Source organism: Chelonia mydas, chromosome 8 (assembly GCF_015237465.2).
Source record: "Chelonia mydas isolate rCheMyd1 chromosome 8, rCheMyd1.pri.v2, whole genome shotgun sequence".
Taxonomy (NCBI): Eukaryota; Metazoa; Chordata; order Testudines; family Cheloniidae; genus Chelonia; species Chelonia mydas.
This window is the reverse complement of record NC_057854.1, coordinates 87,261,971-87,289,733: the sequence shown is the minus strand read 5'-3', so window position 1 is coordinate 87,289,733 and position 27,763 is coordinate 87,261,971. Positions and strand designations below refer to the sequence as shown.

General features: G+C 44.0%; 1 protein-coding gene across 3 annotated transcripts in view; it reads left to right on the top strand.

Moving 5' to 3' along the window:
• PDE4B (phosphodiesterase 4B) overlaps positions 1-4,735 on the top strand; it is a 396,360-nt gene extending 391,625 nt beyond the window's left edge. For all 3 annotated transcript variants that reach the window (XM_037906917.2, XM_043520764.1, XM_037906918.2), the window contains one exon: positions 2,674-4,735. In XM_037906917.2, the coding sequence (XP_037762845.1) occupies positions 2,674-3,039 (366 nt within the window). In that variant the 3' untranslated portion in view covers positions 3,040-4,735. The remainder of the gene's footprint in view (positions 1-2,673) is intronic.
• The last annotated feature ends 23,028 nt before the right edge of the window (positions 4,736-27,763 follow it).

The window sequence follows — 27,763 nt, the reverse complement described above, 5'->3', positions numbered from 1 at the left end:
ACCATTCTAGGTGTTCTCTTCCCTGTTTCGCCTCGCCTCATGTTCAAATGCAGACTCAACCTTCTCTTTTTGTGTTCCTAGAATCTATCTGATCCCCCTGGCTGGGAAGGTGCGATTCAGGTTCCCCCGCCTACTATTCTTCTGTCATCCTTCACAACATCCTTCTCCTTGGTCCTCAATGAGTCCCTCCAAAATTGGTCAATATCCTGCCAAGTCACCAAAGTTTTGGCAGTCTCTGTTTAGTGGCTAGTCTCTTTACATTTTGCACAGTCTACGGACTTCCTTAGTCAGGATCCACTCCAGAATGCTTTGGGAAAGATCCGTAGACAACAGCCAACCTAGTGCGGACTGTCAGACCTGTGGAAACCCACAGGTTTTCAGGCTATAATCTTAAGGGCCCTTTGGAAGGCATGGAAGCAGGAGTTTGGGGAGGCAGGGCAGTATTTATCTAAATCAATACAAATATTTTAAAAGGAGTTGGCTCCTTTGAAGACTGGAATATTTCTTACTTTGTGAGAACTAATTGGCACATCCCTTGTTCTCATTCATAGATTTTAAGGTTAGAAGGCACCATTAGATCATGCAGTGTGTTCTGTATAACACAAGCCATAGAATTTAACCCAGTCATCCCAATGTTGAACCCAATAACTTGTGTTTGACTAAAGCACGTTCTGCTCTTTAGATAGTGGTGCCTCAGTTGCTTATTTAATTGGCTCGAACAAGACATTGTCAAGGATTTGTGGGCCCAAATAATTAATAAAGTTGATCATTATTATTTCTAAATGTCCTCCTGTGCTAAACCATGTAGTTTCAACATTATTCACGTTGCCATTGAAAAAAAATCTTGGCTCATTTGTTAGCCCAACAACAATCTACGACCCCAGTTTGGCAGGGAAATGTCCACGTGCCCCATGAGTCAGTGTTGAAGCGTTTTTCTGCTCCATCTTCTCACTTCAGAGAGATTTTAAAACATGGATTGTGGTTGTTCAGGGAGATTGGGAATTGAACAGAATGGAGACCATTTGAACAAGAAAAAAAATGCATCAACAGAGAGAGAGGTATTTATATTTTGAAGTTAAAAGGGCCTAAAATAGAAAGAATGGCAAATACAAATATATTTAAAATTCTCAAATATACTAAATAGTGTCCTTTTAAATCTAGTAAATATTCTTTTCAGAAACAGGCAAAACAAAGTGTGATCATTTGCTTGGTTGTTTGAGATGCTTGTTTAGACAAGCAATTAACTGTTTGCTTCATTTAAAAGTTGCAACATCTGTGACCATTAGTCCTTTTATGAATATTGGGAGCTTTTATGACGTAAGTGAACCCCACTATCCAGTCACCACAGCACTGGAGTTTTTTCACTTTAAAAGTGCCTCCAAACGTGTGCAGCAGGAAGTTTTCATCACCTTTTTGTTTAAGCTGCCGCAACAGTCTGTTACAATTGAATTATAATGGATCTATTGACATCCTGTTGTGTCTGAAGGAGGCATATGCGATTTCCAAAGCAAACATCTGCATGTTGAGTCTGGCCCCTTAGAGAGCCGTTTTCCTGCTGCATAGAAATGCTGTCCAGCAGTGCGCGGAGTCAAGTGACACATTCTGCCAAGATGGAAGAATTTCAATCCTCTTTATGGCCATTCAGTTTTCTCCATCCTGTACGTCCTGTTTGTCAGACAGTTAAAAAGTGAGCCAATGCAGAGCCTGTTTGCCAATAGTCTGAAGGACTCTCAGACCCAACCTGGACCATCATTATTTCCATCAATGACACATCCATCTGTACCACAGGAGGCCTGCATACATATTATACCAACACTGGGGACAAGGGATTATTTTTTGTCATTGGTCCTTCATTTTGTTTTGTACACTCTTAACAAAGAAAAAAGAAAGTTGTAGTAGACTGCATCCAAACAGAAAAACGGCAGCTACCTCTGCAGCAGAAAAGAGAGACATCTCTCTATTTAAAGGTGCAGAGCAGAGAAAACAAGTCATCACAAACACAAGCTACATGCAGTAATAAGATATCATTAAAGGTCAAACTTAAGTCCATAAAAGCAATAACGTTCAGAATTCGGACTGAAAGTCAATCTAAGAACGCTGGCTTTTTCACAGCTGCCAGCCACATGAATGCTCAAGGGGAATTGCACTGCAATTGCCATAAAAAAAATCAATATTGTCATTTCAGGTACCTCTGTATGGTAACAGTTGAGAGGTGACATTTAAATAGCAACTACATCTTCTATCTCCCAAAGATTAACTCAGATTGAGTTTTGCCTTAGTATTGCACCACAACGGGGGGGTGGGCGGGGGTTTGGAGTCAGCCAAAGATAACAGCAAGCCTATTTATAATCACATGTTCATTATGGGATGGCATAATGGTAGCCTTATCTCTGAATGTCCATGTGACTGTTGTTTTTAATTAAACCTCCACTCAGGGCCTGATGTTAAAAAAGGCCTTAAGCCAACTTTCATTTTTGTAGGTACAGTTTTGCACAGGCATGATGGGTGCATATGGTGCCATTTAGACACTGGGTTTGGAGGCCCAGTCTGATGCAGTTATTTGCAGGCAAAACAAAAGGCTGCTTCTCAGAATCAGGTCCTTAGTGGTGCTGAATATTTTCTGAAAAAATGCATCAGTCATTTGTAATGTGTATGTAATATTTTGTTTCTCAGGTTGGATTCATTGATTACATCGTCCATCCACTTTGGGAGACCTGGGCAGACCTAGTGCAGCCTGACGCACAAGACATCCTGGATACTTTAGAAGACAATAGGAACTGGTACCAGAGTATGATACCTCAGAGTCCCTCCCCTCCCCTTGATGAACGGAATAGAGACTGTCAGGGTCTAATGGAGAAGTTCCAGTTTGAACTGACTCTTGAAGAGGAGGATTCAGATGGACCTGAAAAGGAGAGCGAGAGTATCCACTATTTCAGCAATACAAAGACACTATGTGTGATTGACCCAGACAAAAGGGAATCACAAGAAGAGGCTAATATAGAAATTGTGACAGAAGATATGTCACCTGTTGATACATAATGTACTGTATGTAGGTGAACTTTAAACACTTAATGAGCATGCAAGCTGTCTTGTAGGACTAGCCTGCGATCTAGGTCTTAGGCCTGTGTCTAACATTGGCTAAAAGATCTTCCCAGCTACTTGAGATTGGAGTCAAGGTTAAAGATCGTGTATGGAATGATTGCTCAGGAAATTAACAGATGATTTACATTGTAGTTTAAGCCTTGTCATCTTAAAACATTGTGTTGTTCCGGAGCCAGCTTGAATTGTTACTGAACTGGTTGAAAGTGAACGACATAGAACTGAGAGATTTTATACTGTTAAGGTTTTGGGATTTATACCAGTTAGACTGATAGAAATTACTGAATAGTAACTCTACATATAAAACCTGTCCACCTAACCACCTGTCTGCGGACCTGTGTGCCTTTTTTGTAAACTTTCACGTCTTTTCAAGAGCCTATTAAATACACAAAGTTTAGTATAAAACTCTCCACAACGTGTTTCAAAATTGGTGGATACTTTTTTGATTCTTCCTGTTAAAAGAAAGTCTTCCTTCTCTCATGGGCAATATCTGTCACTTTATTGCGGTTAATCATTTTTACAGGCTAAACAGAAGGGGTACCCCCAATTTTGCATTTCTGCACCTTTAATAGTCTCATTAAATCTCCAGCTGATCTTTCAAAGTCATTTCATGCCATTGCACATCTTTCCTGTTTGCTTGCTGTGCACAACCGTATTTTTTCCTCAGTGGGGTTCACTTTTGTTGTGCACAGGATAAAGGATAGCTCTGTTTTTCTAGCACAATGCAGTACGTATACAATTAAGTGTAATAAGGCAGTGTGTGATGTGCGTTCTCCCTTTGGCAGTTTCTTTGCTCAGTGGAAGTTGCACGCTCGGATCTTTGTGTTTCTCTCACCTGTAGTTCATGTTTCCTAGGTTTAGTTCCATCATCCTTCTCCTGCACTGCCTTGAGCTCTAACACATCCATTACTGTTTATAACAGTGTATTTATTACTGACTGTATATAATGTAATGTTTTGTAAGTTATTAATTTATATAAATTAACATTGCCTGTCAACGGTGGTGTTAATTGTGTAGAAAACTCTGGATAAGAGTTGCCTTTTTTTCTTGTAACCTTTTGTATTGCATAAAATAGAAGAACCTGAACATAGCGTAAGAGACATACGGAACCCATAGAGGGCATTCAGGTGGCATTGGCTCACAGGAGTTTCATTTTCATGATGAGTTAAGAAGAGTTGTATCTTATGACTGGGAATGGGGGCAATAGCATGAGCTGTTTAAACTACTGAAACGCTGAAAAAGAAACCCCCTGTGAATGCTGCCAACTATTAAATGTCATGTTCCAGTATATGAACAACCCAATGTGAATTTCTATGACAAAATGTGAACTGATGTAATAATTGTGCTGTGAAGCTTCTTCTGAGAAAGCTTGTTAGGCATCATTAATGGTGTCAATCTCAGTTTGTAAAATATATTTCAAGCTTTCGGTCCAACTTGTGACTAAATAGTTGATGAGATTAGCACAGTTGTGCATGGTCAATGGGTTTGTATGTCTGTTGAACACTGCATTGTTCCAGGTGGTTATTTTATTGTTTTCAGAAGTTTCACACAATGTATGTTATAGTATTATATATTGTGTTCAGATGCATTCTTAAGAGATTTTTATATGAAGTGAATAAATGAAAGCATGACCTAGGCTGGGGCTCTTCTGGCTGTTTATTTTTATCAACAACTTTGTATGTGAGCTCACTAAGCAGCATCAAAATGTAACAGCCTACCCTGGGAGTAGGCGAACACATGATCACTGACCAGCTCCCATGGTAAAATAAAAACGAGGCCTCCACACTTAACAGCTTTCTACAGCCAGAAAGCAAAGCAACACTTGCATAGCCAGAATCTGTAAGCACAAGGAGGCCAGTCTTCCACGTATTCAGAGCCTCAGGACAAGGGTCCAGCACTCAGAGACCCGCTTCTTCCTTATTCACCTTTAACCTTCCTGATGGTGAAAATCATCAGTGCTGTGATCAGTCCTTCTAGGCTCTTCCATGGCTTGGTTCTGTTGCAATTCCTGCAGTGTGGGCAGACACTTGTTAAGAGAGGCTTCTAACCTTTTCTCTGTCTTAGTAACAATGACAGGGTGCCTGCGCACACCATCCAGGGCCACAAACCAAAGGCAATTCTGTTCAGGTTTCAGAATCTGGTTCATGAGTCTTAGAGTAACAGTTTTCCAATGCCCAAGCATTCTAAAATCACAGGTCAGGGGCCCAAAAGCTTATGCGATTGGCTTAAAAATCATGAGATTTACAAAAAATAATGTGGGGGTCCTTTTGTGTCTTCTGGATTTTAAGCCATTAAGGTTCACGCTGGTCACATTTTTCTCTGCAATCATGACAGCTAGAAACTTACTGTGACAGGGTCAGGCCAGATGGCTACAGGAGAGTGATCCTATTGGATCTGCTAAAGGATCCCCCCCCCCGCCCAGCCTAAGAGGGGAATCCACAGGACCTGGACACCAAATAAGTACGGGGGACAACTAATGAAATAACAGGGACAGGAGTGTGGTCAAAGGGTCAAATGAAGGGAACCAAATGGGGACACCAAGCAGAGAACCCTGGACAGCGCCCACTGCTCCTCAAAAGCGTCAAGGGAGTCAGTGGACGCCGCCCAGAGGAACTCTGCCTGGATACGTGAATGGATGGAGGATCGGAAATAGGCCTCACAGTCACAGGAAACTCCATTGGCCAACCTCCTCACCCTGATTTTATAGATGGCCATTTTAGCCAGGGCCAGGAGGAGGTTGACCAGGAGGTCCCGCGACTACAGGAAAGTGATAGAAGGCAGATATATTAGCCCCAGGTTAAGTGGGTCCCTTTTCCCTGGGTAAGGTAACAGGGAAGGTTCCAGAACAATCAGGAACTTTCTGGAAACAAGGCAGACCGGCTGATTAGAACACCTGCAGCCAATCAAGAAGCTGCCAGAATCAATTAAGACATGCAGGCTAATCAGGGCACCTGGGTTTAAAAAGGAGCTCACTTCAGTTTGTGGTGTGTGTGTGAGGAGCTGGGAGCAAGAAGCTGAGAGTGAGAAGGCATACTACTGGAAGACTGAGAAGTACAAGCATTACCAGACATCAGGAGGAAGGTCCTGTGGTGAGAATAAAGAAGGTGTTGGGAGGAGGCCATGGGGAAGTAGCCCAGGGAGTTGTAGCTGTCACGCAGCTGTTACAGGAGCCACTGTAGACAGCTGCAATCCACAGGGCCCTGGGCTGGAACCCGGAGTAGAGGGCGGGTCCGGGTTTCCCCCATCCCTCCATCCCCCCCAACTCCCTACTTGATACCAGAGGAGTTGACCTGGACTGTGGGTTCCACCAGAGGGGAAGGTCTCTGGCCTGTTCCCCGATCCACTAGGTGGATCAGCAGAGACTGCGAGGATTGTTCTTCTTCCTTTTCCCCATGCTGGCCAGCGATGAGGCTAACTGAGTGAACGGCAGATCTGAGCCACGAAAGTGGCCAAACTGAGGGCTGCTGTGAACCTCTGAGGCGAGCAAATCCGCCAATAAGCACAGGACCCACCTAGGCAGAGGAGGAACTTTGTCACAATTACTTTTTTTTCTTTTTAAATAAAAGCTGAGAATCTCTCATAACCAATTGATTACAGGTGCCAAGGTTTCAAGAACACCCCCAAATATTGCAAGACTTGCTATAAAATTATGAGAGTTGACAATAGTGTATTGATCAACCAAATTAGACATACAACCCAGTTCTTCCAGACAGTGATGATAAGGCACATCTCGTTCTAGTTCTTTAACTGGGCACTAGATGGCATGACTAGGGACATTACAAGCTAAATACCAATTTACAATGAATACCAATATTCTCCCTGAATTTTCTTCCAGACTCCTCCCCCTACTACCTGTCATGTATTGAACTGTAAAGCTTTTTGCTTTTTTGGATAGTCACTCACTGCAGACACATCACGTGCAGATAGTGGAAAGTGAGTAGGAGCTACTGTAACTGTGAGTACAAAGTACTGCACTGAACAGTGAACTCTTTCCAACTGAAATGGCTTCAAACAGGCCTCATTAGGACTTAAGGTCATGTGACTATGTGGAAGGACTTTGTGAGTTCTTTGAGTACAAAATAGCATCTGAAAACTTTCTTAACCAGTGGGAAAAAACTGTATTTTCTCATGGCCTTAATAGCTCAGGAGGCCAATCAATACAAGAAACTTTCTTTAGAAAAAATATCAACTTTCAGGTGAGAATATGCATGAGGAAACAAACAACAAAAGCCACTGCTCCCTTGACTGCAGCTTCCAGGCAGGAGATGGAAGTGGGCCATGGGGGGAACCTAGCACCCCCTCCCCCACTATGGAAATTTTGTGGGGGAGGCTCTGTTTCCTCCCCACCCCACCCCCAGTATCTTGGGAGGCAAATACTGGGTAGGACCCAGCTAGGTTCTGTCCCTACACGGATGTGAGGGGGCTGAGTGGAGTCTAGCGTGGGACTGGAGGAGGGGCTGTGGTGGCAGAGTGCACAAGATAAGGCCAGCCACAGGAGAGCAGGTAGGACTCCCTGACCCCGCCCAGTCCTGCCTTCCAGCCACCGTGGATCCCATGGGAACACCTGGGCCAGGGGAGGGACAGGAGCAGTGCACCAGCCGCCAGGGGATGGGAGAGAGCACTGGCACCTGGGTGGGGGGCAAGGAGATGTTGGCACAGAGGGTGCCCAGTGGGAGGCAGGACACTGGGCACCAGCCTCCAAAGAATTGCCATAGGAACAGCAGCAGGAACTCCTGGGGTGCACCTTTCCAGCCTGGAGCTGGCTGCCCCACCACCTCCTCCCCAGTCTCAGTAGCTCCCCTCACTGCCCTGCCTATCCTTCCACCCCCCCCCCCCACACACACACCCATTTCACAGGGAGTTCCCTGTGGCGCACCTCCTCCCCACCCAGACTTCACCTAACACGGCCCCTTGGTCTTGCCATGTGGCACTGGCTCTCTCATTCAGTATTAAACCAATGTCTCATTCAGTATTAACCCAGCAAGGATTAAGCACTCTGTGCTGCTAGAGGCTGTGCAGTTAATGAGGCTCCCCCATGCATGTTTTGTAAGCGTAGAGGGTGGGTTAGCGCCTCCCCATCCCCATACCCTGGCATTATTCCAATCAAGCAATTCTATCATCTCCCTGAATGTCTCCTGTAGTTTCATCAGAAGAAGTTCTTCACATGCTGTGTGCAATGTTCCTGTGTGCTGCTAAACAGCTGTATGCAGGGTAGTTGTAGCCATGTCGATCCCAGGATAGTAGCGAGACAAGGTGGGTGAGGCACTATCTTTTATTGGACCAGCTTCTGTTGGTGAGCGGGCCAAGCTTTTGAGCCACACAGGGCCTGGCTACACTGCAACTAGACACCCACAGCTGGCCCGTGCCAGCCAACTTGGGCTCACGCTGCAGGGCCGGTTCGTTGCTTTGAAGACTTCCAGGCTTGGGCTGCAGCCTGGGTTCTAGGATCCTGCAACTTGGGTGGGTGTGGGTCCCAGAGCTTAGGCCCAACCCCGAGCCCAGACGTCTACGCAGCAATGAAACAGCCTCTCAGCCCGAGCCCTGCGAGCCTGAGGCCTTGTCTACGCTACCGTTTTGTCAACGGAACAGTGGAGATGTATACACTGAAATGGTCCTCCCACCGATGCAACACACCTGCTATGCTGACATAGTAACACCACCTCAGTGAGAGGCGGAAGGCTTATGTCGGTGTAGTTAGGACGCACAGTGTCTGTGTAGCTACTGCATTCCTTACATCGGCTGTCATTCTTGTCAATTGCATGGCTCACCACAGGGAGAATGGAGCCAGGAAGAGTAAAGCTGAGGAGAAGAGGCCTGGCAGGGGTTGCAGTGAAAAAGCTGAGGGGAGAGAATATCCAGTCAACACTCTGGCCCCCATGGAGTGTCTGACTGCCCCTGCTGGGGCTGCTTGTGTATCTGCACCTGCCAGAATGAGCGTTTCTGTGGGGATGGCTATAAGTTCTTTCTTCTCAGGGGAGGGAGCTGTGTCTCTTCCCTGAAGATTCCAGCCATCTTCTCTGGATTGTAGCACATTGGCCCTTACTTGGCAGACCCCTGAGGATGAACAAGTAGCCGAGCATCCCCAGAAGCCAGCAGGAGGGAGAGAAGCGGCCATTGTAGGCGCCACAGAAGACTCCTGTGGGTAAGTTAGAAGCTGGGTCCTGGCGGGGGGGGCAGCAGCACATGGAGGGTGGGGGAGCATCAGCCATCTCAGGAGATGGGATTGCAGGAGCCTTCACCCCACACCCTGGCCTTCCAGGAGTGAGGGCAGAAGGGGATGCAAAGCCATCTGGATGCCGTTGTTTCCCAGCTCCAAGATCAAAGCCCTGAGCACTGCCAGACCCAAAGCAGGATCTGCAACGCCATCATCTATGTAGGACTGGCAAGTCTGAAATAGCCACTGTTTATATAGGACCCAAAACCTGCCCTTTCTTCAGTACCCACAAAGACTCCCTGGCAACGAAACCAGTGTTGGTCCCCTGCATAGAGAGGACGCTGTGATTCTGGGGCCACATAAGAGGTGCCCATCCTCAGTCCAGTGAATAGCTCAACCATCTGGTGGGGGCCCTACTGCATGCCAGTGTTCAGGACGTGGGTGGGGTCAGACCAGTTGCTGCCATCCATCACAGCGGTGAGTAACAGCCTACAGTGGCCCCACAGCCTGGGAAAGGGATTCCTCCTCCCCCATCCTGCATAGTGCAGTATTTTCACAGTGCTGACTGGCTGCATTTGACCTCTGGTTCATCTAGTTTAAAGCAACAGCACAAGCTAACAAACAAACCCTATTCTCAGAGTGGCCCGGATGTCACAGAACATGCCAATACACAAAGAAGGAAGCCAATAAAGCCAAGCCCTGCTGATTTGTTTCCAATAAAAACTCATCTCGGCTGACCAGATAGCAAGTACGAAAAATTGGGACGGGGTGGGGGCGGGGGCGGGGGTAATAGGAGCCTATATAAGAAAAAGTCCCAAATATTGGGACTGTCCCTATAAAATCGGGACATCTGGTCACCTTAAACTCATCACAGTGTGGAGAGCAATTGCTGGGACCAACCAATTAGTTGTTAGGCTCCAAGGAAGAGGAGGAAGGGTGGGAGGAAGAGATCAACAGTGAACAGGACCAAAAACCAATAAACAAAATAGTTGAGAACACTCATCAGGGGTCTCTTTACATTTCCACACAGGATGAGAATGGCAATAAAAGTAGAAATCTCTTTTATCCCTAAATCTGTTCCAAAAGTTAGACCTACATGAGGCAGCCGGTTCCCTTCCCAGTTACAGCTTTAGTAGACAAAAATGCCTTAATTTAGATTTTAATTAAAAGAAGATCTATTTCAGCATTGTTTTTGCATGTTCTTTGCTGTGGTAAAGCCTAAATGTACTTTATTTGTTAATTATTATTCCTGGCTGTAGAAATACTGTTACATCAGAGTGTGGCTGGAGAAAGGCTTGTGTGCTGCATATTAATTCCTTATAGCCCAGCCCCATGGCCAAAGCATGGAGGAATGGGCTATGTAGCTGGTGTAGAAGGCTGAGTTGCCTACTCTTACTGGACAGCTTTCTTTTCTATTATTTCAGTTAGTCAACAGAGGTGTTTGTGCCTGTGATCTTTGCAAGCTGGATAAGCCCATGTCAGTTAACTGAAATGTTTGTGGTGTACCAAGGAAAAGGAAGTGCTGGAATAGTCACCCTTACAGCACGCAACATTGCTAAAGACAACCGGATGACACTGAGGCTCACAGCTATTCTTTGAACTGGGACATCACTGAGGCATCCAATGAGTTCAAAACACATGCCTATTAAGAACACAATTATTAATGGTGTCTGTTGAGAGCTGTGAATGTGGCAGGTTCATCTTCTCTCACAGGAAGAAAATACTTTGGAGTCTTTTACAAGGACTGAATGTCTATGATTAGCTGAAAATGATGGCTTTTAGGCTAGGCTCAGTTCCAGGCTATTTTATTTCCTGTTATATAGAAAACTCTCCTGTCAAGACACTAAACTGCACCCTTAGCTCCATAAACAATATACTCTTAGAGCTGACTTTCATTGTTGTCTCTCTGGAGTGATATTTAACTTCTTAACTCGGACTTTCCTTTGAGTGACTATGCACTTATACTTTCCACAGCAGAGCTATGTGCACCCAAAGCACTCAAATTTGGAGACTTTTGCCAGCAGTACCCCTAGGTGGCACATGCCCCCGGGTCTCTTCACACACCCAGCCAAGGGCATAGAAGGCATGTGTGTGTGGCCTCCCTCTCAGTTCCTTCTCATCACCTGTGGAGAGAATTGAAGCATCCTGTAGCTTTAGCTTTGGGTTACCAGCTTTCAAAACAATTTTATTGTAAATAGTTATATGTAGTTACTTCTATTGTATAAGTTAATGTAGTTGGTTATTGCTTGTTTAGGAAAAAACAGGTGGAATGAAAAAAGTCACCAGGATTTAAGCAGTGGGCTACATGCAAGGCCATTTCTCCACTCTCAAATAGGCATAAAAGCTGTTAGATCTGCCTTGGTGAGGGACATTTGAGAGACACATGAGCTATTAGAACTGTTTCCACTACAAGGACTAAAATAGAGGGATTTCCTCCTCAAAGTCCATGAGATGAAGATGTCAGAGTTTCTCTTCCAAACTGGACCCCAACCATGAAATAACGGACTCCAAGTTGAGGTGTGTCCCACCCGCTACCAAAGATCCCAAACACAAGTCTGCAGAAAAACACCGCTCTTTGATTTCCGCCATGGCCTCCTTGAAGGGTTCCAAGCATTCTGACACCGACAAGTGCTCAAAATCTAGGTTTTCACCTTACAAAAAGGCTTCCAATAAGTCCTCCGGTATCAGTTCAAGGCATCATAAGCATAGGCTCTCACTTGCTGTGTGAGGCAACGCCGTCAACTCTGGCTCCTTCGGAGCTGTCAAGACTGGTGTCTCACCTTTACCACTACATCTTCTTCCATACTGCTGATTCGGACCCTATCAGCACCGCCAGGTCTCCTAGTTGAACGCTTACCTGGCTCGGTCCCATCAATTCCGCAGGCCTTCCTATCTGTAAGGGATTGTCTGTGCCTCCCCTTCCCAGCCTCTCCAGTGTTACAGCCGGCTCCAGTTAGGTCAGCTCTGGTGTCTTTGCCGCTGCCAGCACCATCAGCACAGATGGCACCTTTGGCACAATCAGCACCGTTGGTGAAGTCAGTGCCACCAGCAAACCCAGCACCTTCACCAGCATCGGCCTACGTAGTACCCTCTCTCCACCCCCCTATGCACTGGCACTGTCAGCACCGTCAGCCCTTCTGGCACCGATCACCTGCTTGGTGTTCCAGCCACCTCATCCTTTGGCTGCGCGGGTGTCTCACATACCCAGACCACCATGAACCCCAGCAATGCCTGCCCCTCCCTTTTCTGAAGAAACCTGTGTTTCTTCTTCAGACTCTGAAAGGGAGGAACCTGTATCACCTAGAAGGTCTTTTAGATCATGTTAGAGACCTTGTACCATGCAGGGTTACCCGACCTATGGACCAGTACTGGTTTTCTTAAAGAGAGGCATCAGTATGGCGTCTCAGACATTGCAGTTTCTCCTGTCACCTTACTGGTCTTGGGTTGCTCCGAGGGATTCTAAACCTCCATCATAGTCTAAGAGGAGGTCGCCCCTCCAGTACAGGAAATCTCTGGTCAGGCTCCTGCTACCATCCATCCAATGGAGAAAGGAGAAATAAAGGAGGCATGCCTAGATGTTCCCGCTATACCTCATCTTCTTCTCCAGATGAAGCCATTACTCCAGAGTTGAAGCCTTCCCTCTCCCCACTCCCCCAGGGACTTCAAGGTCTTTCAGGACCTGATGAAGAGAGTGGTTACTTCTTCAGGAGTGCAGGCTGAGCTTGTGTAAGAAAACCCATGCAGCCTGCTTGATATTTTACAGCCCACTGCCCCAGGAAGGGTTGCCCTTCTGATTAAAGAAGACTTGCTGGAGCTAGCAAAAACCCTCTGGCAGATCCTGGCCTTTAAACCATCTACCGCAAAATGGGTGGACAGATGTTATCAAATCCGTCAGCAGGACTTTGATTACTTTTTTAACCCATCCAGTTCCAGATTCACGGCTGCTAATGAGCACTCTTGACAGTCCCATCCTAAAGACTAGGCCTTCAAGAGACTGGATTCATATGACCAGAAGGTTTATTCTACCACTACTCTTCAAATGAGAATGGCCAACTATCCAGCTCTCTTGTCTAAATATACTTCTATTAATTTGTCTTAAATTTCTAAATTTGCTGAGAAGTTTCCAGAAGAATACAGGGAAGAGTTCCTGGCTCTGGTTTCAGAAGGATGCCTCACAGCCTGAACATCCCCCTTGAACATGGCCTTATGGTCTATGGCCACTGCCATCTCCATGGGGTGCTCTTCCTGGTTTCAGGCCTCTGGCATTCAAAGGGAGATGCAAAATACAATTGGGGATTTGCCCTTTGAAAGCTCTTAGCTACTTTCCAAAAAAACTGACTATGCAAGCTGCACCCCAAAAGATTCCCATGCAACACTTCATTCTCTAGGAGTTTACACCCAGTGACAAAGAGGAAACAGTTTAGATCTCACCTTTATTAGAGATCAGCCTTCCCACAAAAGTCACAGGATTCCACAAAGAGAAGGTCTAGACCTCCTTGACATTGCCAGCCGGCTTCATCTACAGCAGGCCTTTCTTGCCAGATATCTTCAGCTTCCAAGTAGTCGTTCTGACGGCTTCATCAAGGCCTGCCACTGTCTATATCTCCTTGATGCAGAAAATGCCTATCTCTCTTTTGGGGTGCTTGGAAAGACATTGAGTGCTTAGCACAGTAAAAGAGGGATATGTTTCCCCATTCACCTCCCTTCCTTTTCCCAACCCACCTTTACTATTCAGGGAGCCACCTCACGAGACTCCATTGCTTCAAGAAGTATGGTCTCTTCTGGAAGTGCAAGCAATTGAGGGGGTTCTTTACCAACACAGAGTAAAAGGCTTCTGTTCCTGGTCCCCAAGAAATCTGGTGGCCTTCATTCCAATCTAGATCTAAGAAAGTTGAACCACTTTGGCAAGAAAATCAGATTCAGGATGGTCACCCTCAATTCCAGTATTGCTTCCCTGGAGACTGGAGATTGATATGTTCCCCTCAGTTTGCTGGACGTGTATTTCCATGTTGCTATCCATCTGGGACAAAGGAAGTACCTTCGGTTCATAGCAGGGGTGACAACCTGCTTCCCCTCCCCCGGTGAATAACTGCCACACATACACAGATGTACCTGGTGAGTCTTTATCTGGTATCTTTGCTGCCATCATCAAGTATTTACTCCTTGTCTCATTTAGACTTAGAGTTAAAAGGTTTCAGTCTTTTCTCCCCAAGAACTGGAAACCCAGAGATAGATGCTAGCATGTGGTAATTATTATGTAGCCCTAATTCAAGAAGTGGCAGTTAGGTGTCTAAATAACTTAGTAGCACAAATCTATGTGTCCCTCAAGGATCACATAAGAACTCCCACAAGGAATTGCTTCAGGCTACTGGGTCATATGGTGGCCTGCACATATCTGTGTACCCTCGGAATGATGCAGTCTTGGATCAGCTCAGTCTATTGCCACCAAATTCACCATTTGTACTAATTAGGGCTGCCAAGGAATTAAAAAAATTAATAACAATAATAGAATACCATTAAACAAAATTAAACAATAATAGAATACCATTTATTTAAATATTTTGGGATGTTTTCTACATTTTCAAATATATTGATTTCAATTACAACACAGAATACAAAGTGTACAGTGCTCACTTAATTTTTGATTACAAGTATTTGCATTGTAAAAAACAAAAGAAATAGTATTTTCAATTCACCTAATGCAAGTACTGTAGTACAATCTCTTTATCATGAAAGTTGAACATAAAAATGTAGAATTATGTACAAAAATTACTGCATTCAAATATAAAACACTGTAAAATTTTAAAGCCTGCAAGTCCACTCAGTCCTACCTCTTGTTCAGCCAATCGCTCAGATAAACAAGTTTGTTTACATTTGCAGGAGATAATGCTGCCCACCTCTTGTTTACAATGTCGCCTGAAAGCGAGAACTGGCATTCCCATGGCACTGTCGTAGCCGACATCGCAAGATATTTACGTGCCAGATGCGCTAAAGATTTATATGTCTCTTCATGCTTCAACCACCATTCCAGGGGACATGCGTCCATGCTGATGACGGGGTCTGCTCGATAAAAATCCAAAGCAGTGCAGACTGACATTCATTTTCATTATATGAGTTCATGTTCATGTTCATTTTCATTATATGAGTCAGATGCCACCAGCAGAAGGTTGATTTTCTTTTTTGGTGGTTCGGATTCTGTAGTTTCCGCATCGGAGTGTTGCTCTTTTAGGATTTCTGAAAGCTTGCTCCACACCTTCAGATTTTGGAAAGCAGTTCAGATTCTTAAACCTTGGGTCGAGTGCTGTAGCTAGCTTTAGAAATATCACATTGGTACCTTCTTTGCATTTTGTGAAATCTGCTGTGAAAGTGTTCTTAAAATGAACAACATGTGCTGGGTCATCATCTGAGACTGCTATAACATGAAATATATGGCAGAATGCGGGTAAATCACAGAGCAGGAGACATACAGTTCTCCCACAAGAAGTTCAGTCTCAAATTTAATGAACACATTATTTTTTTAACAAGCATCATCAGCATGGAAGCATGTCATCTGGAATGGTGACCGGCGCATGAAGGGGAATACGAATGTTTAGCATATCTGGCACGTAAATACCTTGCAGTGCCAACAACCCAAATGCTATGCAAATGCCTGTTCTCACTTTCTGGTGACAATGTAAGTAAGAAGAGGGCAGCATTATATCCTGTAAATGTAAACAAAGTTGTTTGTCTTAGTGATTGGCTGAACAAGAAGTAGGACTTAGTGGACTGGTAGGCTCTGAAGTTTTACATTGTTTTGTTTTTGAGTGCATTTATGTAACAAAAAAAATCCACATTTGTAAGTTGCACTTTCACCAGGGGCTTTCGTCTCCCCAAGAAGCACGGTTACACATACATGTGTTTGAGCTGTAAGTTGATTTTCTGTGCAAGCCAACAGTTTCCACCTCACATCTGAGGCAAGATTCCAGGTCGTCACTGACACCATCACAACAGTGTTTTATGTCAACAAGCAAGCGTGCACCAGGTCAAACAGGGTGTGCCAGGAGGCAGTCAAGTTATGGAATTTCTGCATTCGGACCTCCAGAGCACTCAGGGTGTCTCACTTTCTGGGAGTTCAAAATACTCAGATGGACAATCTGAGTAGCTCTTTCACCTCAAACCATGAATGCTCACTCCGCTCAGACATCCTGGCTATGGTTTTTTGTAACCTGACAGAATAGGAAATATCCCCAGTTTTGCTCTAGGGCAGGTACAGCTCTACATTAATTTTGGACACATTCTTCCTTCTCTGCGGCAAGGTCTTACTGTATGCTCACCTGCCAGCGCCCCTAATTCTGAGGGTCATTCTCAGACTAAAGCAAGATCAGGGCAAAATGATCCTGATAGCTCCAGCCTGGCCAAGACAACTGTGGTATTCTGATCTCCTCCAGCTATCCTCCAGGGAGCCTCTGCTTCTACCATTAATCAAGGACTTGAACACACAGAATCACGGGAATGTGTTGCATCCAAATCTTCATATGCTGCATCTCACATGTGGTTCATCAGTGATTAGATGCGAAAGAAGTGCATTGCTTGGTGGAAGTCCAGGATATCCTCATTAATAGCAGTAAGCCTTTTACCAGGGCTACTTACTTGAGTGAATGGAAACATTTTTCTATCTGTGCAGGTTCCCAGAATCTGTCACCAACATACACGCTGATTCAAGAAAATGTAGACTATATCTTGCACCTCAAGCGATCTGATCTATCCCTTAGATCCTTAGAGTTCATTTGACCACAATTTCAGCATTTGATTCTAAAACTGAATTGTATTCCCTAATCCTTTCATGACTAGATTCCTCAAAGGTGTAGATAGATCATTCTCTCTTGTTTGAGACCCAGTGCCCACTTGGGACTTAAACTTTGGTGTTGTCTGCTCTTATGGGTCCCCTATTCAAGCCCTTAGCATCTTGTTTGCTCCTGCATGTATGAGTGAAGGTTGCCTTCCTGGTGGCCATCAGCTCAGCCAGGGGAATGGAAGAATTGGTTCTACCATACACTGTCTTTTATACAAAGTTCAACATAGGCCTCATTCTAAGATGGCGGTTTCCAATTTCCACTTTAGTCATGCTCACAAGGGTGAACAAAAGCTGCACACCTTAGATGTGCATCAAGCTTTGGCTTTTTACCAAGATAGGGCAAAAACTTTCCAGGTCTCTACCCCGTTGTTAGTTTCTTATGCAGAATAGATGATGAGAGGTCACCCAATTATGACTCAGAGAGTCTCGAATTGGATTACCAGTTGCATCACAATGTCTTAAGCTGCTATGGGCAGCTGAAAAGTGGACAGCACACGCTAGCAGAGTTCATGCGGCCTCAGTAGCATTTGAAGGGGCAGGTCGCTATTGTACACCTTTGCAGAGCAGCGATATGGTTATCTGTCCACCTGTTGACTGGTCACTAGGTTCTTATCACTGCATCAAGAGAAGATGCAAAGGTGGAAGAAACAGTCTTGGAGTCCCTCTGCCAATGAGAATTTGAGCCACAGCACCTTGGATAACAGCTTGAGAGTCACCTGCAATGTAATTGACTCGAAGAAGAAAAAATGGATACTCACTTTTTCATAACTTTTGTTCTTTGAGATGTTACATGTACCCATTGCACAATCTGCCCTCCTTCCCCAATGCATCGGCGTGTACCAGCAGCTTTCCAATGTGAAGGAACTGAAGGACGAATGGGCTGGCTCTGCCCTTTATACCCTTGGTACTGAGCATGAGGAGCAAGGCAAGGTGGGGCCAACCCTATGATACTGCTAGGGAAACTTCTCCAGGGCTGGTTCTTGATTTTTGAATTTCAGGTTGGCAATTCAAGGGCAGTATGTATCTTTTCTTCCCTCCATGAAGGAGAAGTGGCAGCATCACTAACAGCAGTGTAAATCTTGAGCAGTCTTTTTGCTCCTTGAGCAACAAAGATTGACATTATGTCCAGAGCTAGAATAGGGCACCAGCGGGCAGGAGAGGGAGTGGAGGTTTCATGGTCCCATCTCCCACTTTTGTTTGTACCCACATTGGGTCTGACAAAATCTGACCCTTCGAACCTAGTGTTTTCCCTTGTTATGGTTATTTATTCCACACAGTGCTCTCTAGGATTAACCTTTAATCCTTGCTGTTGTTCTGGTCTGTCCCCAGCTGGCTCCAACTCAAGCCAGGAAGATCAAACAAAAAGTCCTCACTCGGCCTTCCATAACCTCCAGCTTTCCTGTCAACTCTCTGGCCTCCCTGTTGTGTTCTTTGGCTATCTGACCAGCTGCCAGGATGAATTAGTTTGGTGTCTCCCTTGCTTCTTACCCCTGTCAGCCAATCAGGCTTCTCCTCTGCCCTCAGTTTCCTCCCTCCCCCCCCGCCCCTCTCCAATGAGAAAGTAGGGAAGCAGCTGATGGTAAGGCAATGAATCTCAGAAACAGCTGGAGCTTGTTCCACGGAGAAGCAAACCCAGCCCTCCCTGATAGAATAATCTGGGGAAAATACTATGGGGAATGTGCAGAGGAGATTAATCTAGCTTCATAACCGTGCTTTCTATTATTTATTCATCCATCCATTCACCTGTTGGGTGTCCTTCCATGTTATGGTTCCACAGGAACCGTACCCCATTCACACACTCAAGATCTGTTTTTTAGACCCTAGGTAAGGACGCCTTTTGTTGTGGCAGAAACCAAATATTGGCAAGTGCATGAAAATGGAGGAGGAAACCTGATAGTGGGAAGCTCAAAAAAAGGTCTGTGATTCCAGTTTTGTTCCTGTTTTGGGGGAAGGTTCAAGTGTGTGCTTCTTTTAATTACACACATTCACTCCTCCCTCATGAAAAACATTAATTCCTGTCTCTTCCCCACCATTACAATCAGCTCTGGAAGACCATAAGGCACTATTAACATTGGCTTTTTCTGCCACTTGCTTTAGTTGACTTGTATTTTTTCATGCTAGGGTAAAAATGGGTCAGATTCACTAAAGCAAATTATTGTTGAAAATGGTCTAAATTTGCTTTATTCCTTCTGCAAGACATGAAAAGCACAGGGAAATGTGTATTTAAGCTTGCTTATGTATACAAATGCCAAGACTAGAGCAATGATAGTACAGGTTATAATGTCAACCAATGAAGTCAAGTACATTCCTAATAATGGTTTGGCTGGTACCAGTAATTCTACCCAAAATACCTGAGAAATTGGATAAAGTGCATTAAAATAGCAGCATGTGCGTATTAAGGGACTAATTTGCTCTTCTGGGAAGGTTCATGAGGGCTCTTGCTAGTCTATGCAGCAACCTATTCTGTAGCCACTACACCGTCTTCAGAGCTAGAGAAGTGACTTTGATTCTCTGTGTGGTAGGAATGGCTGATACATCTGCCTATAGGCTGACTGTCCAGGACACACCTTCTGTGTGGGCTCTCTGCAGGATTTGCCCCTATTATCATTACAAAGTTCAACCCCAGAAGCAGTCGATGAAGCAAGGTTGTTCACGGTTCTTTGTTTTGAGATTATCTGGAGGAAAGGTATATAGAAATGTGGGACTGCACAAAACATTCTGATTGTCAGCCTTAAGTTTGATATGCTCCTCCTCTCTAATGAAAAATTTTTTGTCTTGTGAAACTTCCCAGAGCAGACGTTTTACAGAAAGGACAAGCATAGCAAAACAACCGTAAGGGTTTGTTGCTTGAATGAACACACACCAATAAGACAAAACATTTTAACTGTGAGGGTAATTAACCACTGGAACAACATACCAAGGGTTGTGGTAGATTCTTCATCACTGGCAATTGTTAAATCAAGATTGGATGTTTTTCTAAAAGATGTGCTCTAGTTCGAATAGGACTTAATTCAGGGAAGTCCTATGTCCTGTGTTATTCTGCAAGTCACACTAGCTTATCACAGCAGTCCCTTCTGGTCTTATATCATAGGAATCTATAAAACTATTTATTTTGTTAGAGAAAGCTTTTTAAAAACATTGCAGCTGGTATATCATAAACTTTAAAATGATCCCAAAGTGTAATTGTGTTTAAGGGTCCACAGTGTGGGTTCCTGCCCATATCTATGAAAAAGGCATCAAATTGTTGGTGCATTCATGGAAAGCTGATGCTTGACTCTTTTGTGGCATGTTTGTTCCTGCACAGAATAACTTCAGGAATGACATACAGTATATATGGTGAATTCAGTTGTGATGAAGTAGTATGGAAAGTGTTGCCTAATAATGGCCATCAAAGTGTGTATTGTCTGTAAACTGGAGGAGGGGGAAGGCAGAAGTTAATTGTAAGAAATGGTCGAGTTATATATGGATGCTATATACTGTGTCTTTGCATAGAATAAATGATCCAGCGTAAAAGACTACCTTAAAGTTCCGTTTACATTCTATACTGTACTATCCTCAATGATGGGGCTGAAAATTTAAGGACTGCAGAGGGAAAGTCCCATACACAATGAGTGTGTGTGTGTGTGTGTGTGCATACATGTGTGGGGGGAGGTTGCGGGGGGGGGAGGGGGGGATGTCTCTGGTTCCTGTGGCCACAGAAACCTAATTTTTTTAGGTTTTTAGATTTTTTTAAAAATGAGCAGCAGAGTCAGATCTCTTAACTTTATCCAAATTTTATTTAATAATTTATTTTATACCAAACTATAAGTTTAAAGGGGAAGCCTACAAACCTGTCATGATACCACTAATTCGCTGATGTCAGTGGTTTCGAGTAATAGCACTGTTTGCCTTAATTTAGCTATATTTGATCTCTTGGTGCACTGATGTTGGATCAATCAAGTGTTCTTTCAGTACCAACTAAAGTAAGTTACTGTGTCATTTAACCACTTGACTAAGTTTTATTTGTGCAAAGGCATCTTTTCCTGTGTGCACAATCTTCTCCAGCCTCTCTAGACTTCATTTCCAACTTTTCCCATTTAAATGACCTACTTCTATCAGGCAACAGCTTTATCATGAATATATACAAACAAGGTGGCATTGCTACACGACTGAAATAACAGCCTGATATCACTTCTCATTTTTAGCTGCAGCAGGAGAAAGGGCGCAGATGGCTCAGGATAAGAGCTATACGTCAAAACTGAACAACAACAAAAAACTGCAGTTTTCCCTTATGAGGACAAGATTCCAGATTTTCTTGAGGGGCTGTAGTATGACTTATACGTTCATCTCTCCATTATTCCTGGTGGCAATGTGGGTGTGTTGGTGGCACATTATTTTCTCTAAATTAATTCAAGTATCGGGGGTAGCCGTGTTAGTCTGTATCCACAAAAACAATGAGGAGTCCGGTGGCACCTTAAAGACTAATAGATTTATTTGGGCATAAGCTTTCGTGGGTAAAAAACCCATCTGAAGAAGTGGGTTTTTTACCCACGAAAGCTTATTCCCGAATAAATCTGTTTGTCTTTAAGGTGCCACTGGACTCCTCGTTGTTTTTAAATTAATTCAGTTCACCTGACTGCGTACCTAGGCTCTGAACAACCCGCCCTGTTTTTCTTGGCTGAAGTCAAGAAGAAGTGGGGCTGTTTGTGCTGCTTGTGGACATTTTGGGTGCCCACTTTACACATGGCCATGGAATACGCCACTCACCTTTGCCTTTCCCACATTCTCTTGACATTTATCTCTATGTGGAGTGCCTGCTGCAATTCTCTAACAAGAACTGACCACACCCAATAGGCACTTTAAATTGACTTCTTCCAGGACCACTCTGGTCTGGCAGCAAAGTTTAGCTGATAAAATAAACTTGCAACAAAACTGAACACCTCCAAAATGTCCCTTCCTTGAGATCACTTCCTCTCCATGCATCCCTTCCAGGGTGGGGTTTTTCCAGCTTTCCTCTGCAGACTAGAGGTACAATCCAGTCCTGTTCTCCCTGTCCTAGGGAGAGGCTAGCAACCAGTCCTGTTCCAACCAGCATCTCCCTACTATGAGGGAAGAGTCAGGTCATATGAACATAAGAACATAAGAATGGCCATACTGGGTCAGACCAAAGGTCCATCCAGCCCAGTATCCTGTCTACTGCCAGGTGCCCCAGAGGGAGTAAACCTAACAGGTAATGATCTAGTGATCTCTCTCCTGCCATTCATCTTCACCCTCTGACAAACAGAGGCTAGCAACACCATTCCTTACCCATCCTGGCTAATAGCCATTAATGGACTTAACCTCCATGAATTTATCCAGTTCTCTTTTAAACCCTGTTGTCATCCTAGCCTTCACAACCTCCTCAGGCAAGGAGTTCCACAGGTTGACTGTGCACTGAGTAAAGAAGAACTTCCTTTTATTTGTTTTAAACCTGCTACCCATTAATTTCATTTGAAGGCCCATAGTTCTTATATTATGGGAACAAGTAAATAACTTTTCCTTATTCACTGTCTCCACACCACTCATGATTTTATAGCCTTCTATCATATCCCCCCTTAGTCTCCTCTTTTCCAAGCTGAAAAGTCCTAGCCTCTTTAATCTCTCCTCATATGGGACCCATTCCAAACCCCTAATCATTTTAGTTGCCCTTTTTTGAACCTTTTCTAATGCCAGTATATCTTTTTTGAGATGAGGGGACCACATCTGTACGCAGTATTCAAGATGTGGCTGTACCATGGATTTATATAAGGGCAATAAAATATTCTCCGTCTTATTTGCTATCTCTTTTTTAATGATTCCTAACATCCCGTTTGTTTTGACTGCCGCTGCACACTGCGTGGACGTCCTTCAGAGAACTATCCACAATGACTCCAAAATCTTTCTCCTGATTAGCTGTAGCTAAATTAGCCCCCATCATATGGTATGTATAATTGGGGTTATTTTTTCCAATGTGCATTACTTTACATTTATCCACATTAAATTTCATTTGCCATTTTATTGCCCAATCACTTAGTTTTGTGAGATCTTTTTGAAGTTCTTCACGGGCTGCTTTGGTCTTAACTATCTGGAGCAGTTTAGTATCATCTGCAAACTTTGCCACCTCGCTGTTTATCCCTTTCTCCAGATCATTTATGAATAGGTTGAATAGGATTGGTCCTAGGACTGACCCTTGGGGAACACCATTAGTTACCCCCTCCATTCTGAAAATTTACCATTTATTCCTACCCTTTGTTCCCTGTCTTTTAACTAGTTCTCAGTCCATGAAAGGATCTTCCCTCTTATCCCATGACAACTTAATTTACTTAAGAGCCTTTGGTGAGAGACCTTGTCAGAGGCTTTCTGGAAATCTAAGTACACTATGTCCACTGGATCCCCCTTGTCCACATGTTTGTTGACCCCCTCAAAGAACTTTAATAGATTAACAAGACATGATCTCCCTTTACAGAAACTATGTTGACTTTTGTGCAACAGTTTATGTTCTTCTATGTGTCTGACAATTTTATTCTTTACTATTGTTTCAACTAATTTGCCCGCTACTGGTCTGAAATTTAGACTTACTGGTCTGAAATTGCCAGGATCACCTCTAGAGCCCTTCTTAAATATTGGCGTTACATTAGCTATCTTCCAGTCATTGGGTACTGTAGCTGATTTAAAGGACAGGTTACAAACTGTAGTTAATAGTTCCGCAATTTCACATTTGAGTTCTTTCAGAACTCTTGGGTGAATGCCATCTGGTCCCGGTGACTTGTTACTGTTAAGTTTCTCAATTAATTCCAAAACCTCCTCCAGTGTCACTTTAATCTGTGACAATTCCTCCGATTTGTCACCTACAAAAGATGGCTCAGGTTTGGGAATCTCCCTAACATCCTCAGCCATGAAGACTGAAGCAAAGAATTAATTTAGTTTCTCCGTGATGACTTTAACGTCTTTAAGTGCTCCTTTTGTATCTCGATCATCCAGGGGCCCCACAGTTTGTTTAGCAGGCTTCCTGCTTCTGATGTACTTAAAAAACATTTTGTTATTACCTTTTGAGTTTTTGGCTAGCTGTTCTTCCCCCATTCCCCCCCCCCATGACCTGTTCTGTCCTTCCGATGTATTTTGTACCACAAAATGATTGTGTCCCATTGATTGTCCTCACTCCACCAGGTTTCTGTGATGCCTATTATATCAATATCCTTTAACACGAGGCATTCTAGTTCACCCATCTTATTATTTAGACTTCTAGCATTTGTGTACAGGCACTTTAAAAACTTGTCACTGTTTATTTGTCTGCCCTTTTCTGATGTGTCAGATTCTTTATGTGAATGTTTCTTGGCTGATCTGGCCCATACTTTATCCTCTTCCATCCTCTCCTCCTCACTAAAACCTAGAGAATCTCTTTCAACAGACTCTCCTCTAAGAGAATTCTCTGTCCGATCCACGTGCGCCTCTGCAGCAATCGGCTTTCCCCCATCTCTGAGTTTAAAAACTGCTCTGCAACCTTTTTAATGTTAAATGCCAGCAGTCTGGATCCACTTTGGTTTAGGTGGAGCCCATCCTTCCTGTATAGGCTCCCCCATCCCAAATGTTTCCCCAGTTCCTGATAAATCTAAACCCCTCCTCTCTACACCATCGTCTCATCCACGCATTGAGACTCTGAAGCTCTGCCTGCCTACCTGGCCCTGCGTGTGTAACTAGTAGCATTTCTGAGAATGCCAACTTAGAGGTCCTGGATTTCAGTCTCTTTCCTAGCAGCCTAAATTTGGCCTCCAGGACGTCTCTCCTACCCTTCCCTATGTCATTGATACCTACATGTACCATGACCACCGGCTTCTCCCCAGCACTACAAATAAGTCTATCTAGATGCCTCAAGAGATCCACAACCTTCGCACCAGGCAGGCAAGTCACCATACGGTTCTTCCGGTCATCACAAACCCAGCTATCTATGTTTCTAATGATCGAATCTCCCATTACTAACACCTGCCTTTTCCTAATGACTGGAGTTCCCTCCCCTGGAGAGGTAACCTCTGTGTGAGAGGATAGCACCATCATCTGGAAGGAGGGTCCAACTATGGGAAGACTTCTCTCTGTTCCCGCTGTCTGCTCTCCCTCTCTGGACCTTTCATCCTCCTTAACAGCACAGGGGCTGTCTGACCAGAGGTGGGACAAATCTACACTGTCCCGGAAAGCCTCATCAACGTACCTCTCTGCCTCCCTTAGCTTCTCCAGCTCCACCACCCTGGCCTCCAAAGCCTGTACACAGTCTCTGAGGGCCAGGAGCTCCTTGCACCGAGTGCACACATGCTTCCTTCCTTCCTTCCTTCCCAGAACTGACCTTAGTTGGCTGAGAGATGGGGGAGCGTCTGGTCTTGAGCCATAAACAGAAGTGTAGTCGGGGAAGAGAGGGGGGGTGTTCCGGATACCCAGGACCACATCCTCTGTCTCATATACTGCCTCTGTTTTCCCGTGTCCCTGTCTGAAGCAGAATTTCTGGACTGGGTATCCTGGTCCCGGAGACTTCTCCCTATAGCCGTAAAGGGCCAATATGCCCTGTTTTACACACTCCCACACAATTACATAATCCTGCTCTCCATATCTCATGACAGCTGAGCTCACTCAGGAAAAATCTCTATGAGGGCTGCATAAAATATTGGAAAGGAAATTGGAAAATTTCCAGATTTTAGGCTTTTGCATTTCATTTCACCAAATTGGACACATCTGAATTTTCAATTTTTTCACTCAATAATAAACATTTTTCAGTGAAAATGTGCCCATTTTTACTAAAATATGGGTCTACTGCTTTCAATGAAAGCATCACTGTTCTGAAATTTTCAGTGTTGAAATTCAAAATATTCTACCAACACAGATTTATTTGTTTATTGACTCAATACATGCAATATTTTGTAATTTTGCATGTTTAATGCACAAATCACCATTTTGGTGAAAACTGAAATCTTCGTACTAAACTTAACAAAATATTTACTACTGTAGCTCAGATTAGCATTAGCTAATCAGCTCCCTTTCGTAAACACCCAAAATACAGTAATGGAAGATGGGCTGTGCCACTAATTAGCCATTTGGAATCAGTGACCATGTGAGCCTGGATGAAATATGTCAGGCCTGTTGCTCAAACTCCCAACACTGCAAGAGGGAACATGGACCCCCTACAATAAAGAATGCTGATTCCTGAAATAAAACACACTGGGTGGGTATCCATTTTGTCCCTCCATTGACCCTTTTTCTCCTTTTACTCCATTATTGCCCAGTCCCCTTTACTTGCCTGCTTCCTCACATGACTAGCAGTAATGGACTCCAGGCTCCATGATGGCAGTGAAGGAATGCAACAACTGTAACGGCTGGTAATGTAGTTGAAGGTAAATGGGGTTTAACCACTTCTCATTTGGGCACTATGGAGTTTAATTTAGGTTAGTTTATCCAATTCTTTTTTTAGCATTACTCCACTGGTGACAGCAGGAAATGCTGGCCACTTAAAGCATGTTGGGCTTTAGGCAGTGAGGGAAGTTTACTCATTTGGTCCTTGAGGATCGAACATGCAAACAGAGGGTGAGACAGGAGCAGGAGATTCTGGTGGCTTGATGAGAAAGCAAGACACCCTAGGGGGAATTCCAGTGGTCTCTACTAGTTTCTACTTATCTCTAATGGTTCTAATGGACGATTGGTACCCCAACAGACCTGTTGCTGTGTTCCAAAATCTAGTTTTCAGCTGAGACTATTAGGAGCCAGCTGTATTTCTAACTGGAATTTCTGCTATGGCATGGACCCAATAATTTGCCTGAAAGCACGGGGAAGTCTTATCCTGACCAGTGTTTTTGTTTTTCATTTAAATCAGATTCTCTGATGCAGCATGAAGTCAGTTTCTTGACATTAGCAACCATGATCTCTGAGGCAGCCATTTCCCGGCAGCTAGCTAGTGGCTGACGTAACTTGAGGGTCTGAGGTGAAATCAAGGGCCTTTACTCCAGCCAGTTTTTAACTGCCAGGAAATGTCTGACTTGTGGGTTATTACTGCTGTTAGAAACCATAATGTAAAGAAAAAAATATTATTACTTTTTCATATGCTGAATAACTGAAGTGCTCATTGCCTGGACATAGAGTTATGTTGACAATATTTTCCTTTTCTGGTATATAGACTAGCATAGTAACCATTCTCAATGTCTTATCAACAGAGCTTGCCACATAAATGGAAAAACAGTGTTTGCAAACATTCCTTTGAATTCCCAATGGGTCTTTGCTTCAATCGTTATTCACTCTTGGTGGACAGTCACTTCCATGGGTTTTTGTCTAAGCAAATATTTGGGGAACAGAGATTCTTTGTTTGAATAATTGTGTTCAGATGCAACATGGACTCAAGAAAGCAAATTTGTCGTTCACTGCGCATTGTTCTTTTCTAATGCACCACTTATCCAATAATAAAGTAAAAGCTAAATTGCGTGACTTAGGTGACCAGTCACACACACAATATAGTGAAAACTCAAAGTGAAATATTTATCCAGAGAACGCTATAAATAACAAAAACATTTGCACAACTTGGCTTTGGGTCACAATAAGAAACAAGGACTAAATAATTCCAGCCTCCTCTTACCAGGAGTTGGTGCTGTTTAGCAGAAGAGCTCTGTGAAGATTGATGCACACAGAATCCAGCACAAGCAGCTGGGCTT